At 37.9% G+C, this 15486-nt stretch overlaps 3 protein-coding genes across 6 annotated transcripts in view; 1 reads left to right on the forward strand and 2 right to left on the reverse strand.

Moving 5' to 3' along the window:
• Window positions 1–179: 179 nt before the first annotated feature.
• LOC107689667 (insulin) lies at window positions 180–1810 on the reverse strand. The gene is made up of 2 exons (XM_016487782.1): window positions 1423–1810; window positions 180–377 (listed from the first exon to the last, which is right to left on the reverse strand). The coding sequence occupies exons 1-2, from the start codon at window positions 1598–1600 to the stop codon at window positions 211–213; spliced, it is 345 nt and encodes a 114-aa protein (XP_016343268.1). The 5' UTR covers window positions 1601–1810; the 3' UTR covers window positions 180–210.
• A 711-nt stretch (window positions 1811–2521) lies between these two features.
• On the forward strand, window positions 2522–9942 carry LOC107689666 (synembryn-A-like). Of its 4 annotated transcripts, XM_016487779.1 has the most exons (16): window positions 2522–2667; window positions 2788–2878; window positions 2954–3033; window positions 3187–3233; window positions 3486–3505; window positions 4092–4184; window positions 4553–5142; window positions 5252–5387; window positions 5948–6136; window positions 6532–6626; window positions 6712–6862; window positions 7352–7447; window positions 7916–8060; window positions 8585–8855; window positions 9022–9191; window positions 9479–9942. In XM_016487779.1, the coding sequence occupies exons 2-15, from the start codon at window positions 2789–2791 to the stop codon at window positions 9149–9151; spliced, it is 2133 nt and encodes a 710-aa protein (XP_016343265.1). In that variant the 5' UTR covers window positions 2522–2667; window position 2788; the 3' UTR covers window positions 9152–9191; window positions 9479–9942. The 4 variants fall into 4 exon arrangements, with proteins under 4 accessions (XP_016343265.1, XP_016343264.1, XP_016343266.1 ...); XM_016487778.1 differs by lacking the exon at window positions 9479–9942 and having other exon boundaries at window positions 9022–9259; XM_016487780.1 differs by lacking the exon at window positions 9479–9942 and having other exon boundaries at window positions 3002–3033; window positions 9022–9259.
• Window positions 9943–9986: 44 nt separating this feature from the next.
• The window catches only part of LOC107689691 (proline-rich protein 12-like), a 27670-nt gene continuing 22170 nt past the window's right edge, over window positions 9987–15486 (reverse strand). The window contains exons 11-16 of the mRNA XM_016487810.1: window positions 15124–15486; window positions 14085–14204; window positions 13289–13386; window positions 13034–13165; window positions 11189–11284; window positions 9987–11097 (exon numbers count right to left, since the gene is read on the reverse strand). The exon at window positions 15124–15486 is cut by the window's right edge and continues 305 nt beyond it. Of these exons, the coding sequence (XP_016343296.1) occupies window positions 10960–11097; window positions 11189–11284; window positions 13034–13165; window positions 13289–13386; window positions 14085–14204; window positions 15124–15486 (947 nt within the window). The 3' untranslated portion in view covers window positions 9987–10959. The remainder of the gene's footprint in view (window positions 11098–11188; window positions 11285–13033; window positions 13166–13288; window positions 13387–14084; window positions 14205–15123) is intronic.

Raw genomic sequence — 15486 nt, forward strand, 5'->3', positions numbered from 1 at the left:
CCGTTATATATATATATATATATATATATATATATATATATACAAACATTTTAATCATAAACATGCCCAATGCGTAATATTTAAAGTGATCCTTCATTCACAGCTGTAGCTACATAATTAGATCAATGGTATCATCCAATAGGCCTACCATATCCCAAACCTCATTATCATATCAAGTCATTATCAGGCGAAGTGTATGCAGCAGATTCTCTATGTGTTACAGTAATTCTCCAGGTCATAATAGTCACAGTAGAAATGACAGCACTGCTCTACAATGCCTCTCTTTGCAACAATGCTTCTGGCAGTGCCTATCTCTGCACTCTGAGCAGCCACTCCAGTCTGCCGCAGGAAGGGGGCGCTGTTCCTCATCTTTACACCTGTTGAAAGACGAACAGTGTTACAAGGGATTCAAAAGTAGTCTATACAGGCGTAGCATGCATACTACTATTACATTAATTTAATTAATCAAATAGTTTTCCATTTTCTACACAACGCATACAAACAGAAAGACCTTAATTAACGTCTAATAGGCTACTCTGTTACACTCTTCAAGAGATGGGGAGACCAGGGATGGTTGGCTACAGGTACTTAATTGGATACTGCCACAAAAATGTTACACCTGAAAGTCTGCCCTTTTGATGTTAAAATATCTTTTTTATATTAGATTAGTCTAATGGCTTGATAATATATCTTAAATTTATCCTATTAAATTTCAGACTTAAAAGGGATAGTTCACCCACAAATGAACATTATGTCATAATTTACTCACCCTCTTGTCATTCCAAGCCTGTATGACTTTCTATCTTCTATTGAACATAAAATAAGATATTTTGAGAAATGTGTAATTATTTTTTTTCCCTCTAAACAATAGAAGTAATTGTGCAGGTGGGCACCAAAATTGTCTAGATGCCAACATTTTTCTATATAATTTTCTTTTGCGTTCAAAAGAATAAAGAAAGTCATATTGGTTTGGTACAACAGTATGATGACATAATTTTTAATGACAGTTTTTAGCTATCCCTTTAATATGTTTACTTGCACTGTTTTATAGAAAAAAAATGCAATAAATAAATATGGTATAAATGTAAATATGGTAACAAATACATTACTGAACAAAATCAGTTTTTAGTTCGCTTTTATAGTTTATTTTTATTCTCTCTTAAATTATAGCCTCTTAAACTCTACCAGACACACACACACACACACACACACACACACACACACACACACACACACACACACACACACACTGTGATATTGAATTTGTCTTTTTTTAACCAATAACTTTAATTAGCATCGATTGGGTTATCTTAATGCTTGTTACGCAAAATAATTTCTACAAAAAATATGGATAGTAGGCTAGGACTTATTGTAATGTTGACTGAATCTATCGCACAGAAATACATGTGTAACAGGACTCACGGAAACTGTGCTCTCTGATACGCCTGCCAGGCTGGTAGAAGAGACCCTTGTCACCACAGACAAGCAGCAGCGCTTCCACGAGCTGAGTCCCGCACAGCCTTCGATTCCCGAACGCACCACTATGGGTCACCAGAGAGCCGGCACACAGCGACAACAGGAGCAATCCAGATCCGTGCATTCTCCTTACGAGGAAACTTTACAGATCATGAAACAAAAAAATAGCAACTCTTTCCTGTCTGGTCAGGTTGATTGTGTCCTGTCAAGAGTGAAAGTGTCATTCCAGCCCACTACTGTGGTTATTCTCTCTCTCTGTCTGTCATGTCTCTCTCTTCTAGTGGACTCTGCGTTTTATGAGGGTCCATCAGTGAGCTGAGTAACTAGCCTCAATTAATCACCTTCAATCAGTACAAATAATTACCCCTATCAGCTCACCCCAGTCATCCCAGCCTTTCTCTTCCTGGCCCCCACTTTGTTTAATTACCCCTATTAAGCTTGATATAAACCTGTGCTGCTTTCATCTCTCTCTTTCTCTCTCCAGCCTTCTGTCTTTTTCTCACTGTTGTCTGAATCCCAGCATAGCGGCTCAAGTTATTTTTTTGTTTGTTTTTTTGGTTCCTATTGTCTGTCCCTATTGGCTTTCTCACTAATTAGCACTCCTGTTCTGAGGATAACTCGCAGTGAGTAGAATTATTTTTACATTATTAAAGGGGTCATATGATGCGATTTACATTTTTCCTTTCTCTTTGGAGTGTTACAAACTCTTGGTGCATAAAGAAGATCTGTATAGTTGTAAAGACTAAAGTCCCAAATCCAAATATACTCTTTATAAAAGTTAAGAGTCAACCACGTCTACCTAAAACGGCTCGTTCTAACCCGCCCCCCCATATCTACCTCACAATGTGTGAAGATTTGCATAACGCCGCCCAAATGTTCACGCAAAGAAAGAAGGCGTAACTTTTATTCTCGCTGTAGTATTGTTGCCGCCGCCGCCATGTCGTGAAGGCGCTGTGTGTTTCATTGTGAAAGCGAAACTACTTTGTTTGGCCTTCCAAAAGAGGATGACTGGATAGCCGGCCAATCAGAGCACACCTCGCTTTTCAGAACGATACTCAAAGCTAAATCTGAGGCCTGTCAGATTACAAAGAGGAACATATGAAGACAGACACATAGACACACTAAAAGCGTGTCGTTTGGAAGGAAACTCATCACACATTTTTGAAATCTGTACTTTTATAACCACAGAGGGTAAGTGCAAGTCTATGAATGTGTCTCTAATATTATATAAGGTTAAATCAGTATTTTTTCAGAAATACTCTGTATGAAAATGAACACATTTTATATTTTGGTTGATTATTAATTATTAAGAATGCCTGTGGACGTGGAGAAGATTATTCAGTTTATTAAACAAGGCGACCAGGACAATGTTCAAATACATCTGGATGATTACAACACTGAGGTAAATACGATTTCAAGCAAAATACTTAATTTTAATTAAATATAATCAGATTAATACTGGGCATCACTGTGCCAGGCAGAAAAAAACTGTGTTAGAATCTTCTACTACTTCTACAACACACAGATATTAACAGTTTCCATGACAACAGAACTGGGGTAAACCTGAAGGGTGTTTCTCATTACTTATCCAGTCATTTTACAATTTCTGCAGTGTGGTGAAGTTTTAATGTGTCTAGCATTTGAAGAGCCTTCAAATTCTGCTGTCTCTCTTATATTTCACCTTTTAAATTCTCCCTTTGTTATTCACAGTACTCACAATGTTTCTTTTTTGATGTGGAAGAAAAAGAGAGAAAAAAGGTACATTCTAAAGTCTATGCTAAAGTTTGTGTGTTTATCTGTCTGCCCTCAATCCGAGGGCACACGTGGCTTGGATTAACACAGCTAATAATGTAAATCTCACTCATCCACCTTCACTTATCTTTATCCCTCACTTCACTCTCATCTCATTCATTCAGTGTATATAATAGTCACAAGCATGTTTTTAATCATGCTTTTTTTTCTCCTTTTGCTATATACTCATCACTCTCCTACATGTGTGAACTGAGAACAGCAAAGAGAGCTCGAAGAGGTAAATCTTTCACATGACCTACAGAAAAAGAGCAGGTTTGCTGTAGATAATAAAAAGGGAGTGAGACGTCTGTGGGAAAGAAAAACGAGAGAGGTGGGTAATCTGAAACTAATATACTCGCCGTCTGTCTCACCCTGGGGCACCTGTACTGTACATACCGACACCCAGAGTGTCTGTGTCAGATGTGCCTGTAATTATTTATTTTGTTGTTACTAAGCACCAATTATTGTGCCGTGTGTCAAAAAGATAATTGACTGGTTCTCATAAATTCACAAAAAGCCATTTAGACGGTTACTCTGTTCATGATGCCTGTGCTCACAAAATAAAGTTTTTATAAATTAAAGCCTTTATAATATCTGCTCTGTGTTCAGGGATTGTACCCAAAGCCTTTATTAGTCTTCAGTGAATTTCAGTGTTCTGTATGTAAAGAAGCAGGCCACTGTTTAAATCTGAATCTTGAGTTTGAAGGGCAGACACTGACTTTATTATTTTCCATGTCACTGTTCGTTATTGCTAAAAGCTTTTTTTCTGCTTGTTTACCTCACTTTCTCTTGTCTCTTGTAAATGTTTGTTCTTCTCCACTCAGTTTCGCAGGAATAAAGTGAGAGAGTATGTTCCAGACTCTGACTCAGATTTTGACTCTGATGAGAATGAGGATCAAGAACTTGTTCTGCGGAGGGTGAGTCAAACTTGTTTCCCAAACGTTTTTTTTCACAACTTCTTTCATAAAATATGGCCAAAAGCACAACCCAGCACCACATCCATATATTTGAAAAATTTCTTCCTTTCTTCCTTCCTTCCTATCTATTGTTCCAACCTGGCCCACAATAGTTAATCTATCTATATCTATCTATCCATCCATCCATCCATCCATCCATCCATCCATCCATCCATCCAGAATTTCAGTTCCTTACATTCAAATTGTAACTGAAATTAGAAGGGTTGTCCACATACGTTTGGTTATGTTGTATTTCATTATATATTCACATCAAATACAATGCAAAATAATTCAAACTTTTCCATCGTTTTCCTTTCTGTCTCTTCCAGAGGCTTGCTGCAGCTCTGATCTGGTTCATTCGTATGCGGCTGCAGCCAGGCGTTTTGAGAGTGTGTCTGCGCACTCTGAGAATTATCTCACGTGATCGAAAGGCCTTGGCTCCTCTGATCACAGACTATGCCATCCTAACTCTTGCTCGACTTGGGGGCATCTCCGCCCTGCCTACCTGGCCTGAAGAAGAGGAGGCTGAGTGGGGCTCCTCCCACAGTGACATCACTCCTGAGAATGAGACATTGACACATCTGGATAATAATGGCAGCGATGCACAACACTCAACATGTTACAGGGAGGGAGATGATTCAGTCTGTGTCTTTGCAGCCTGTGCAGAGTCTTTGGTCAGTGAAGGTGTGCAGATCAACCCTGTGAATGTGACATCTAACTGTAATGTTGGGAGAGAAACAAATGAAAGGAAAGATGGGGTCTGTGGGCTGTTGACAAGAAGAAAGAGAGATGCTAGAGGAGAGAAGGATGAAGAGGAGGAGCATGACGATGGAGAGGTCTGGAGGAAAGAGGCGATGAAGGCCCTGTGCAATGTCATCTACAACAGCCCGAAAGCACAAGAGAGAGCCTGCATCCTGAGGTGTGACTCAAATTGTGAAGCATTTGACAAATATGCTGTCAATATTTCAATATTATTATAGAAAACTCATTCTCTGTTTTATTCTCTTGTGCTTTGTTTTCTTCACCAGGTTGCTCCATGGCCTGTCAGAAAGACTTAAAGATGGCATACATTCCACATCACCTCCAAGTGGTCAATTTTATGAACTGCGGCTTCTCTTTCTGTTGACCGCTTTACGGCCTGAGCTTAGAATAGAACTCTGCCAGGTAACACTCATTGATACAAATGTAGAATATGGTATTATTATGATATTATTAGTGATACATACACTGTAAACATTATTTTTTTTTCAAAGTTTATTGGATTATTGGAGTACACATTTTTTTTCCAGGCCAATGACCACTTGTGGACAGAAAGATGGAGCAGGGACTCCCTATTAAATGTTTTTATAAAATTAAGTGCTGCATTTCAAAACGTGAATAGTACCATACCATTAATGTATTTGCATATTTTATGGGTAAAATGATCATGATGGATGTACAGTGCCATTTTACAATTTTACTAAACAGGGGGACAATGAAACGTTTAGCTGAACTTTAGCTTTTTAACTTAAATTCTGAATTTTACTTATATTTTTGTTTAACGCATATTTTATTAAAAAAAAATCATTTGAAATAAAACAACAGTTAGTGGACCCCCTGCAGAATCACTGTAGACCACCTAGTGGTCAAAGACGACATAAAACAAATTGTTACGAGAACACAAAACTGCCTCTTTCATATCTGTGGGCATTTCAGAGACTCATTGTGTGTCCTCTTCCTGTCAGGAGCGTGGCGTGTCCATGCTGACTGCTGCTCTGGAACAGTGTTTAGAAGTGTGCTGGGGAGAAACGCATGAGGTGCTGACTGACCTCACAGCACCCCCTGTGTCTAAGGAGGTGACTCAGCGTGCCCTTGAGATTCTCAAGACCCTGTTCAACATTACCTACAGTGTGCACAGACAGGAAGTAGATGAGGTTAATGCTGTTTTTTTTTCCTCCTAATAACCACATCTGGGTCCTTCCATCATGAACTCTATATTTTACTTGATCATTCACACAATGGCCAGCAAAAATACAGGATTATTAACAATAACAATTTTATCAACAAACCAACAAATAGCACAAAAATCTACATATTATCAAATCCATTGCTAATTCTCACAATGTGGCCTTGACATAAGGGAAAACAAATTAGAAAGTGGATTTAACTAAAACAAGAGGACAAATTTGAATTCTTAATTTGACACCACAATCTTTTTTCCCGCATATCATATGTGGGGCTGATGTTAAAAACAACAACAGCAAAAAATAAAAATCACACCTATCCACTTCATTGTAATATTGTTTTGATTTTCTTTCTAATGCCACAGGAGGCTGTAGATTTGTATCGTCACCTAGCTGCAGTCCTGCGTCACTGTCTACTCGTGCCCTGTGAGGGAGAGGATAGAAAAGATGAGCTACAAGGGTAAGAGTAAAAATCAAACCACTGTAAATCTTGAGAGGTCTCATCCTATTGATCTCTATAACTCTCCTGTGCTGAATATCCACAGACACACAGTGAATGTGCTCTCAGCGCTCCCACTGCAGTGCCTAGATGTTCTGCTATCCGTTCGCCTATCTGAAGGTTCGAAGGAGTCCGGCGGAGTCAACATGGACTGCGTTCACACTCTGCTGCTCTTCATGGAGAAGAGACTGGACAGAGTGAGAGAGAGCGCTCTGAACTGTCTAGTGTCCCTGTAGCTCAAGAACATGGCACTTGTAAGGCCAAAGTTAAGGATTTGATTTCCAGGGTCCTCATAGACTGGGGTTCAGTTTCCATAACATACATGTTAAAGGGATAGTTCACCCAAAAATAAAAATTCTGTCATCATTTACTCAACTTCCTGTCGTTCAAAATATTTTTTTCCTTGGAACATATAAGACGATATTTTGAGAAATGTCCATACATCGATGTTATCCAAAACTGTTGGGTTACCAACATTCTTCAAAATATCCTCTTTTGTGTTCCACAGAAGAAAGAATGTCAACAGGTTTTGAACAACAATGAAGACAGAATTTAAATTTTTAATGGTCCAGAGGTTTATCTTCTTATATATATATGAAGACATGTGGAGATATAGGCCAAAATATTTTGCATTTGTAAAATGTATTTCATTATAAATGTTACGTCTTCAAATGTGAATTATACAGGGCCATAAGTTGAAGGAAAAGTTGGCTCCAGTGTTAAACCTGTTGACTGACAGCAGCAAAGCACACAGGGAAACTAGGCACTGTCTCAGACAGCAGGTACGATACTCACCTCAAAATACTTTTTAAAAAACATTTTCACCAATTTAGTGTGCTTTAAGGCTGTTCAAACCAAGAACAATAGCTATTAAGACAACTATAGCAATAATTATATTATGGTTCACACCAACTTATTATAATAGCGTGCTGCAGTTATGTTGTCTGTTTGGCTATCAATGTTTTTATAGTTTATCAGCTGGAAAATTAATTCTGAAAGTGATTTCAACTATATTGTTTCTCTGTGCCGTTATCATTATAGCTGTGGTATGGACTTCCCTATTCTCATAGAATTAGAACGATTACAAAAAATGTATAGTTATGGTTATCATAATAGTTATTGTTCTTGGTGTGAGCCTATTAAGTGTTACTTTTGGAGCACTCTATAAATATGAAACATTAAGTTTGACACATACTTGTTATTCTCATGGCTGTGTACCAGGAGCCTGATCCTGTGCTATTTTTGAGCAGATCCTGCCTCCACTGAGAGACGTTGAGATGAGGCCTGAACAGGGGAACACATTGAGGGGCAAACTAGTGCGACTAATGACCCATGTCGACACTGATATCAAACACTGTGCAGCTGAGCTTCTCTTTGTGCTCTGTAAAGAAAATGGTACATAGATGCATCTACTGAACCATGTAAAGTGCACTGACAATTATTATTTATATATACCGTGAAACTGAATGAATAAAATATTAATGTATCATGGTATGAGCATGTTATAATTGAACATGTAAGTGCTGGAGGGATGTAATATTTTTGTAGGCCAACCCAGAAGTTAACGAACTATACCACGGTTGCATGACTTTAATGTCACCACCACTAAGCTTCCGACAACTCTTTCAATCTTTATTTAAAAGCAATTGTCCTTAAAGTGTGAATTACAATAGTTAAAATGTGAAAATATCTTGAGCTTGTCTTAAAACACAACACTTATTTCAGGCATTTAACCAAAGACCCATTCAAAAAGCCCATTGCCTTTAGGACAATGGAACCAGAAATGCTAAAATTCTAATTCATTTCCAGATTTTGGTATACAAAAATGTCATCCTGCACCACTCTATTCATAATACACCTTTCTGTGACATTTAAGATAGTGTTGTTGGTATGGTATTCATGAACTCTTTCTCTCCCAGTGAGCAGGTTTGTGAAGTACACTGGTTACGGTAATGCAGCGGGGCTGCTGGCGGCACGGGGTCTATTGAACAGCCGTGGCCCCTCTCCTCAACCGCAGTACTCCAGTGACTCTGACTCAGACACGGAGGAGTACAGACAGGCCAAGGACAGGATTAACCCTGTGACGGGACGGGTGGAGGTGGAACAGCCTGATCCTATGGAAGGGATGACTGAAGAAGAGAAAGAGGCAGAGGCGCTCAGACTCATAAATATGTTCAACAAGCTCTCACGGTATGTGTGTGTCAGAGAGATTCCACCATAAATGTGGTGAAATCATCACTGATTTCCTTTTCAAAACATTTGTGTAGTGGATAGGTAATCACCATATATATATATATATATATATATGTATGCATTTTTTACTCATCATTCGTATACTTCTACCACAACCGCTCAGAGGCAAAATCATTCAGCCAATGGGAGTGACAACGGATGGCAAACTGGCGCCGCTTTGTGGCCAGACGAGGCACAGCGCTGTGGAGGAGGAGGACGAAGAAGAGGAAGAAGATAGTGAAACAGAGCAGTAATGATGTCAACATGATCATGATGATGATTAATGACAGACAGGTGCAAGATATTTTATACTAATGACTGATATAGCGCTGAAACAGTATTAATATCTAAAAATCCTATAACTTACAATAATAAGGAAATAAGTTATTGGTTCATTTAATCAGTTGTTGTAAATATGGGATGTAAAATGAAATGATATTGAGACACGAAACAGAATAAACCAAGCTCTGTATGATGTGTGAGGAAAAGAATAAGGGATGCAAATAATAATAATATATGATGTACACAAAATAGCGGAGAATGTCGTTTCTTTGTAATTTCTTTGTGAGTCACGATATCAGCTAGAACCCGTAAAATAGGAAGCTACTAAGAAGCAGAAGAGGAAAGAAAGAGACAAAGAGAGACAGCCATCACACCGAAGACAGACAAACACTCCTGGAAAATGCTGCTGGTGTTGCCATGGTTTTGTTACCATGGTAACAACAGGAAACGCAGTTCTACGGATTCTTTTTTTATTCTCGCGCTCTAGCAGGAGTGGAATGTTTACCTTGAAGAGAACTGCCGAGGTTGGATCATCTGACGCTCCATATGCTGGCATCCTGCACCGAGAACGCTCAATTAAAATTATTCAAATCCTCAGAGAAATTTGTTCATTTACAGATTGATTAGTACACTTTGAACCTAATTACAATATTTAGCTCAGGTTATTTGACTGTACTGCTTGATTTCTAATGTATTTCCTTTCACGATATCATTCCTACCCGTACAAAATACCAGCATGTATGTCTAGAACAAATAAAATAAAAAATCCAAGTCAGTCTCGTGTGAAAATGCATCATTTTCATAAACTCATTTTCTTTTCTTTTATTTGCGTTTGTCAAATACAGGAGGATTCATGTACAGATGAGGGACAGAGAGAGACTGAAGCAACTGTACAATATTTACAGAGGAGAGAAATAAGCAAACCTCAAAAATAATAATAATAACAATAATAATTATCATAGTAAACAACCAACAGATTAAAAAAAAACAAACAGTAAACAGACATTTTGCACACTTTAAAACTATTACATCCCTCTGCACCGTCATGTTTCCTTTGAGAAAACGAACAAATACAACCCTATTTCCGCATTTTCTTTTAAAGAACAAACAGAACGTTTTTTTGTTTTTTTTATACATTTTTCCTTTTGCTCGATTTTTTTTTTTTGACAAAAAAGGAACCACACACTGCTCCTTGTCCTTCAGCTTAGGGGGGACAGGAAAAATAGGGGGTTACGGGTGGCCCATTTCATGTACACCCTCATAAAACATGAGCATTATTATTCAAAATAATAACAGCAAACTGCCCCAGATTTGGGAGGTAACCATGTATAAATGTCCATGTATAAATAATACAAATCATAATTGTTCATAATACATATTTATATATAAGAGTGTGCATGGAACATAGCATTCAAAGCTCACCTCCGCCAAAACACTGCTGACCAGTGAGGTTTTCAACCCTGTTCCCTTTGGCACTATCTTTATTCGTCTCTGTGCAGACAATTGTCTTTACACATTCTCGCTCTTTTTTTTTTTTCATACCGTCTCCCTGTGGCTTCCGTCACAGGGAGCTGACACATAATGAAAGAGAGAGGAATGAAAGCTTTACAAAAACATTTTTATGTTAAAATGCAACAACTTAAACCACCAGTGGCTCTTACACATTCTGCAAAGGAAAATCTAATTTTCCTGCAACTTGGAGGTGCACTGGTTTTGTTTGAGAGAGAAGAGTTTCTCCTTTCTCCAAATAGGATGTGCTTGGAACGTCGACAGCTGAATCTTAAGCCTTGGTGCTGAGCGTCAGCAGTTCAATGAAGGAATTGAACAGAGTCTCTAGCCAGCCCTGGTTGGCCATGCACTGCTGAACCACCTCCTCCTGACCTGGATCCTCCTCCGCTGCCTGCTCTATGCTGTCCGTCTGAGGAGGGAGAAAGAGAGGAGAGGGTTTTTACGGGCACATACATGGATACAGTGTTGCATTTCTCAAATAAGCTCATAATACCTCATACCTCCTTTTTACAGTGCAAAAAGGTGTGATATTTGTAGTGATGGAGAGAGTGATAGAGACTGTATATTCGACAAGTCTCTGTCGACAGCTTCAGGTCCTGGCAAGCAGAGAGAGATGGGGTTACAAGTAAAGAAAGAGAGCTCAGATTTCAGCTCAGATGTATTATTGAAATCAGGGTATCTGCAGGATTTTTAAGCTCAAATCTAAGACTTTTTAAGACCTTTTTTAAGACCTGCACAAATAAAATTAATATCATATAATACCAATGTCTATGGTAACATATTAAACTGTAAAATGATTGTAAAAAGCATGATTTACAGTTTGGACACAGGTTTTCACAAAGTTTTTTATACATAAATAAATAAATAAACTTCACATTTCAGCCTTTAAACCATTTTTAAGAAAACGTATGTGTCAAAATTATCAATTATTATAGTAATTTAAACAATTATTATCAATCATTATATTAAATAACAAATATTTTTTACTGTCTTAATCGTTTAGATTTTTATAATGCATTATCTTGTCGATCCACCAGTTCACATTTACAACTCTGCCTGTTTGTAACATAAAAACATGGGTTGATTTTCACATCGGTCTGAACGAAAACAGCAGACTGGATTGTTGAAAATGCACATTCATTCTCTGTCAGCAGGAGGCACTTTCGGAACGGCAGAAATACAGCGGTTTCCCCGGTAATGGCAGTAAACAAAGCAGTGCAGCACATAACTTTGAAACTTGCAGCTCTCATGTTTAATCAACAAAATCTTTGTTTAAAATCATCAAAAGCCTTTTGAAGTTTAATCGCCACATTCAGCCATATCGCAATTCTCGTCTTTCCGGCCCCAAATTTAAGACCCCCTGAAATCATAATTAAGACTTTCTTGTACCATTTAAGACATTTTATGACCTTAAATTTGATACAACTAAAGTTGAGACTTTTTAAGGACCCGCGGAAAGCCTGATTTGAAATACAATGACCCCAAAAAGCTTTTGGACACTTCACCAAAGAACCTTTATGACTTTCTTTCATCTGTGGAGAACAAAAATAAGATATAATGCAGTGTTTTTACCATGAAAGTCAAACTGACTTTTATTTTATGGACAAAAATAGTTAAAACATTCCTCAAAATATCTTCTCGTTCTTCATTGCGTTATCTTCATTGCATTATATAACAAAACATCAAATCAGTTGGCATCTGCAAACAAATGGTGCCTTTTTAACTCATTTTTGCAATGTTTAAACAAATGGTCCAGAGATCACAGTTCATCACATTAATTATGTTTATTCAACTAACATTTAACTTAATTAACTTTTTACCTTAAAAAGTGAGCTTGTAATGTCTATCTTTAAAATAAAAAGTGTGGTTTAATATTTCATTATATAGTGCAATAGGGGTGGTAAATCGAACAATTCGTCATGATACAATCTGAAATCGATTCTCTTAGCCAGCAATACATTATTTGCCGATACCTCAAAAAACGCAATGATATGATTACAATTTGATTAGATTTAGAAGCCTACGATCGATATAGCAATTTATTTTATTTTTTTTACAAAACCAGTTACATTTTTATTACCTCAAAAACGCAAAAAAATTATTTAACAGTCAAACAAGTCATCTAATGTATCTTATTAATTTATAAAAACATCTAGAGATTTTTTTATGCATTGCATCAGTGTATCATATAGTTACTCATTTGATCGATGCATCAATCCATATCGATTATACCCCTATAATTCAACAACATTTATATTTATTTTTAGGTATGGCTGAAATGCCCAAATACTTCTTATTGGACGGCTTAATTATGTAAGTGAGAAACAATTGTGTATACAACATGCCTGCTGTTTGGGAAGGCTCCTTTTGACTCTGTTGAGGGTTTTGCGGTTGTAACTCTCACCACCCAGGTGCACTTTAACCGCTCCAGAGTCTCGGGGGTCTGCTGTCATTTGAGGGAACATGTGCAGTGCCTCCTACAGAATGGGAAAGGAGGGAGAGTGAGAGACTGCTAGACATGTTCTTTAGAAAACACAAATCAACAAGTCTTGAGTACTCAAGAGGAACACAATTTGAGTATCACTGAAAGCCAGTGTCACCTGATGCTGGACACTCATGTTGACCCTTCTCAACAGCCTTCGTTTCTGTTCGTTGAGGATACTGTCAATCTTTCTCATGGGTGGGAGATAAAGCTCATCTGAGGACAAAAGGGGAGGAGCCAGTGATAATGCATTGGTACCGAGTTGTTAAATTGAAAAATACCATTACTTTAGATTCACATTTCCGTTCAAAGGTTTGGGGGTGGTAGGATTTTTATATATATTTTTAATATTTTTGAAAGAAGTCTCTTATTCACACGAAGTCTGCATTATCAACACTGAAAGCACTTGTGTTACTTAATATTTTTGTGGAAAATTATACTTTTTTTTTCTTTTTAGAATTCTTTAATGAAAAGTACGTTTAAAAAACAACATTTATTTGAAATCATAACTGTCTTTACTGTCACTTTTGATCAATTTATATCAATATTTAACTAGCAAAAGAATTAGCAAATTGCCAGTTTAAAACAGTGTTAGATTATTTTTGCACATTTATCTATTGTTTATTTGGTTTATATGGTTTATTTATTGCTACAATATGTTAGTTTTTCAGATATATTTGTGTTTAGGCATGGAAAGATGACATCAGTGGCCTATAAACTTAATTTAATGAATCTAAAACAGCCTGCATTAGTCACTGTAACTTTCCACTCCTCTTTTCTAAGCATCTTTTGCTTGTCATTATTCTTCCAGTCTCACCTCATTGTCCTCTCTCTCAACATCCTTCTCTCCCTTAATCACCCCACCCAATCCTCCACACATGCACTTTATATTTCACCTAATGATGTTCGCTCACCGTTGGTGTCCTCAAGAGCTTGGATCATGTCTGGGTCCAGAGCAGTGCTGACCAGCATCTCTACATAACTGCGGAACATCTCTCTCATGGCCCGACTGTTTATTCCACTGCGTGTGGATACTGAGGATAGAACAGATGCAAAACACATGAAAAAAAAAACAGAAGGCACACACCAAAAAGTACACACATACACACACACTCTCTCTCTTTAACAACTTAGTTTTGGCTCCACAAAACAGGAAATGCAAAATTAACTAAATTCAGTGTCCATCATGGCATACAGTGTGCTGGTTTATAGACAGATTGTGTGTATATACAGTATATATATATAATATATGTATATTATGTAATACATTTTCAAATATGACAGTTTTGTCACAATGTAGTCTGTGCTATTTCAAATAAATGCAGTGTTTTACACTTTATACTCATCAAAGAATCCTGAAAAAAATGTAGCACAGTTTCCACAAAAAATCAAGAAATGTTTCTTGAGCACCAAAATCCTTTCTGAAGGATCATGTGATACTGAAGACTGGAGTAATGACTGCTGAAAGTAAGAGACTTCTTTCAAAAACATTTTAAAATCTTACTACCCCACACTTTTGAACGGCAAGGTATAGTGCAGTTACACTGATTGAAGCTGCTGATAGCTGTCAGACTCTGTTCCATGTTTTGTCTGTGTCTTGCTCCCCAGGTGTTCCTTTCCCATGTTTAATTTGTCCCAGGTGTTCCCCATGATGGTTCATGGATCCCAGGTGTGTCTCGTCATCCCCTCCTCCTGTGTGTATTTAAAGTGTTCCCAGTCCCTAGTTCTCTGTCCGCTGTTGAACGTCTTCCTGTGAACGTCTTCGTGTGAACGTCTTCCTGTGTTCGTCTCCCTTGGTTCCTTGGTGCAAATAAAGTCTTGGTAAAGTATTCTCCAGCGTCTCCTCGTTCCTAGTGTGTGTGCAACGTGACAATAGCTTTGAGTATTTCTGCAAAACTACTCTCAAATGGACACACATGGTATGCTGCACACAAATAGCCAACCCATACACACCTTCATCCTCACTAGGCGGATCAGGGGAGGAGTCTGAATCAGAGGAAGAGGGCATTTCTTTCAGCCACTTCTTCCTCTTTTTAGGTGGAGGTTCTGCCTTTACTTTCACAGGCCTGCTCCTCGTCCTGTCAACCCTCTTCTCCTCTTTGACCCTCCCGCTCTCCACAACTGCTGTTCTCCTCTCCAGCTTCTCTTGAGTTTGTCGCTCTTGGAGCTTCTTTTCCTTCTCTCGCTCTTTCTCCCTCTCCTTCTCTCGTTGTTTTTCCCGTTCCTTCTCTTTCTCCCTCTCTCTCTCCTTCTCCTTTTGTTTTTCCTTTTCCCTTTCTCTCTCTCGTTGTTTTTCTCTTTCCTTCTCTCTTTCCC

This window comes from Sinocyclocheilus anshuiensis, unplaced genomic scaffold (genome assembly GCF_001515605.1).
Source record: "Sinocyclocheilus anshuiensis isolate Anshui unplaced genomic scaffold, SAMN03320099.WGS_v1.1 scaffold813, whole genome shotgun sequence".
Taxonomy (NCBI): domain Eukaryota; kingdom Metazoa; phylum Chordata; class Actinopteri; order Cypriniformes; family Cyprinidae; genus Sinocyclocheilus; species Sinocyclocheilus anshuiensis.

Excerpts from the sequence above, each read along its gene's own strand:
- LOC107689666 (XM_016487779.1), top strand. The coding sequence starts at position 2,789 with ATGCCTGTGGACGTGGAGAAGATTATTCAGTTTATTAAACAAGGCGAC. Across the intron at positions 5,143-5,251 it reads GAGAGAGCCTGCATCCTGAG|GTTGCTCCATGGCCTGTCAG; the intron begins GTGTGACTCAAA and ends TTTCTTCACCAG. Across the intron at positions 5,388-5,947 it reads TTAGAATAGAACTCTGCCAG|GAGCGTGGCGTGTCCATGCT; the intron begins GTAACACTCATT and ends TCTTCCTGTCAG.
- LOC107689667 (XM_016487782.1), bottom strand. The coding sequence starts at position 1,600 with ATGCACGGATCTGGATTGCTCCTGTTGTCGCTGTGTGCCGGCTCTCTG. Across the intron at positions 378-1,422 it reads TATCAGAGAGCACAGTTTCC|GTGTAAAGATGAGGAACAGC; the intron begins GTGAGTCCTGTT and ends GTCTTTCAACAG.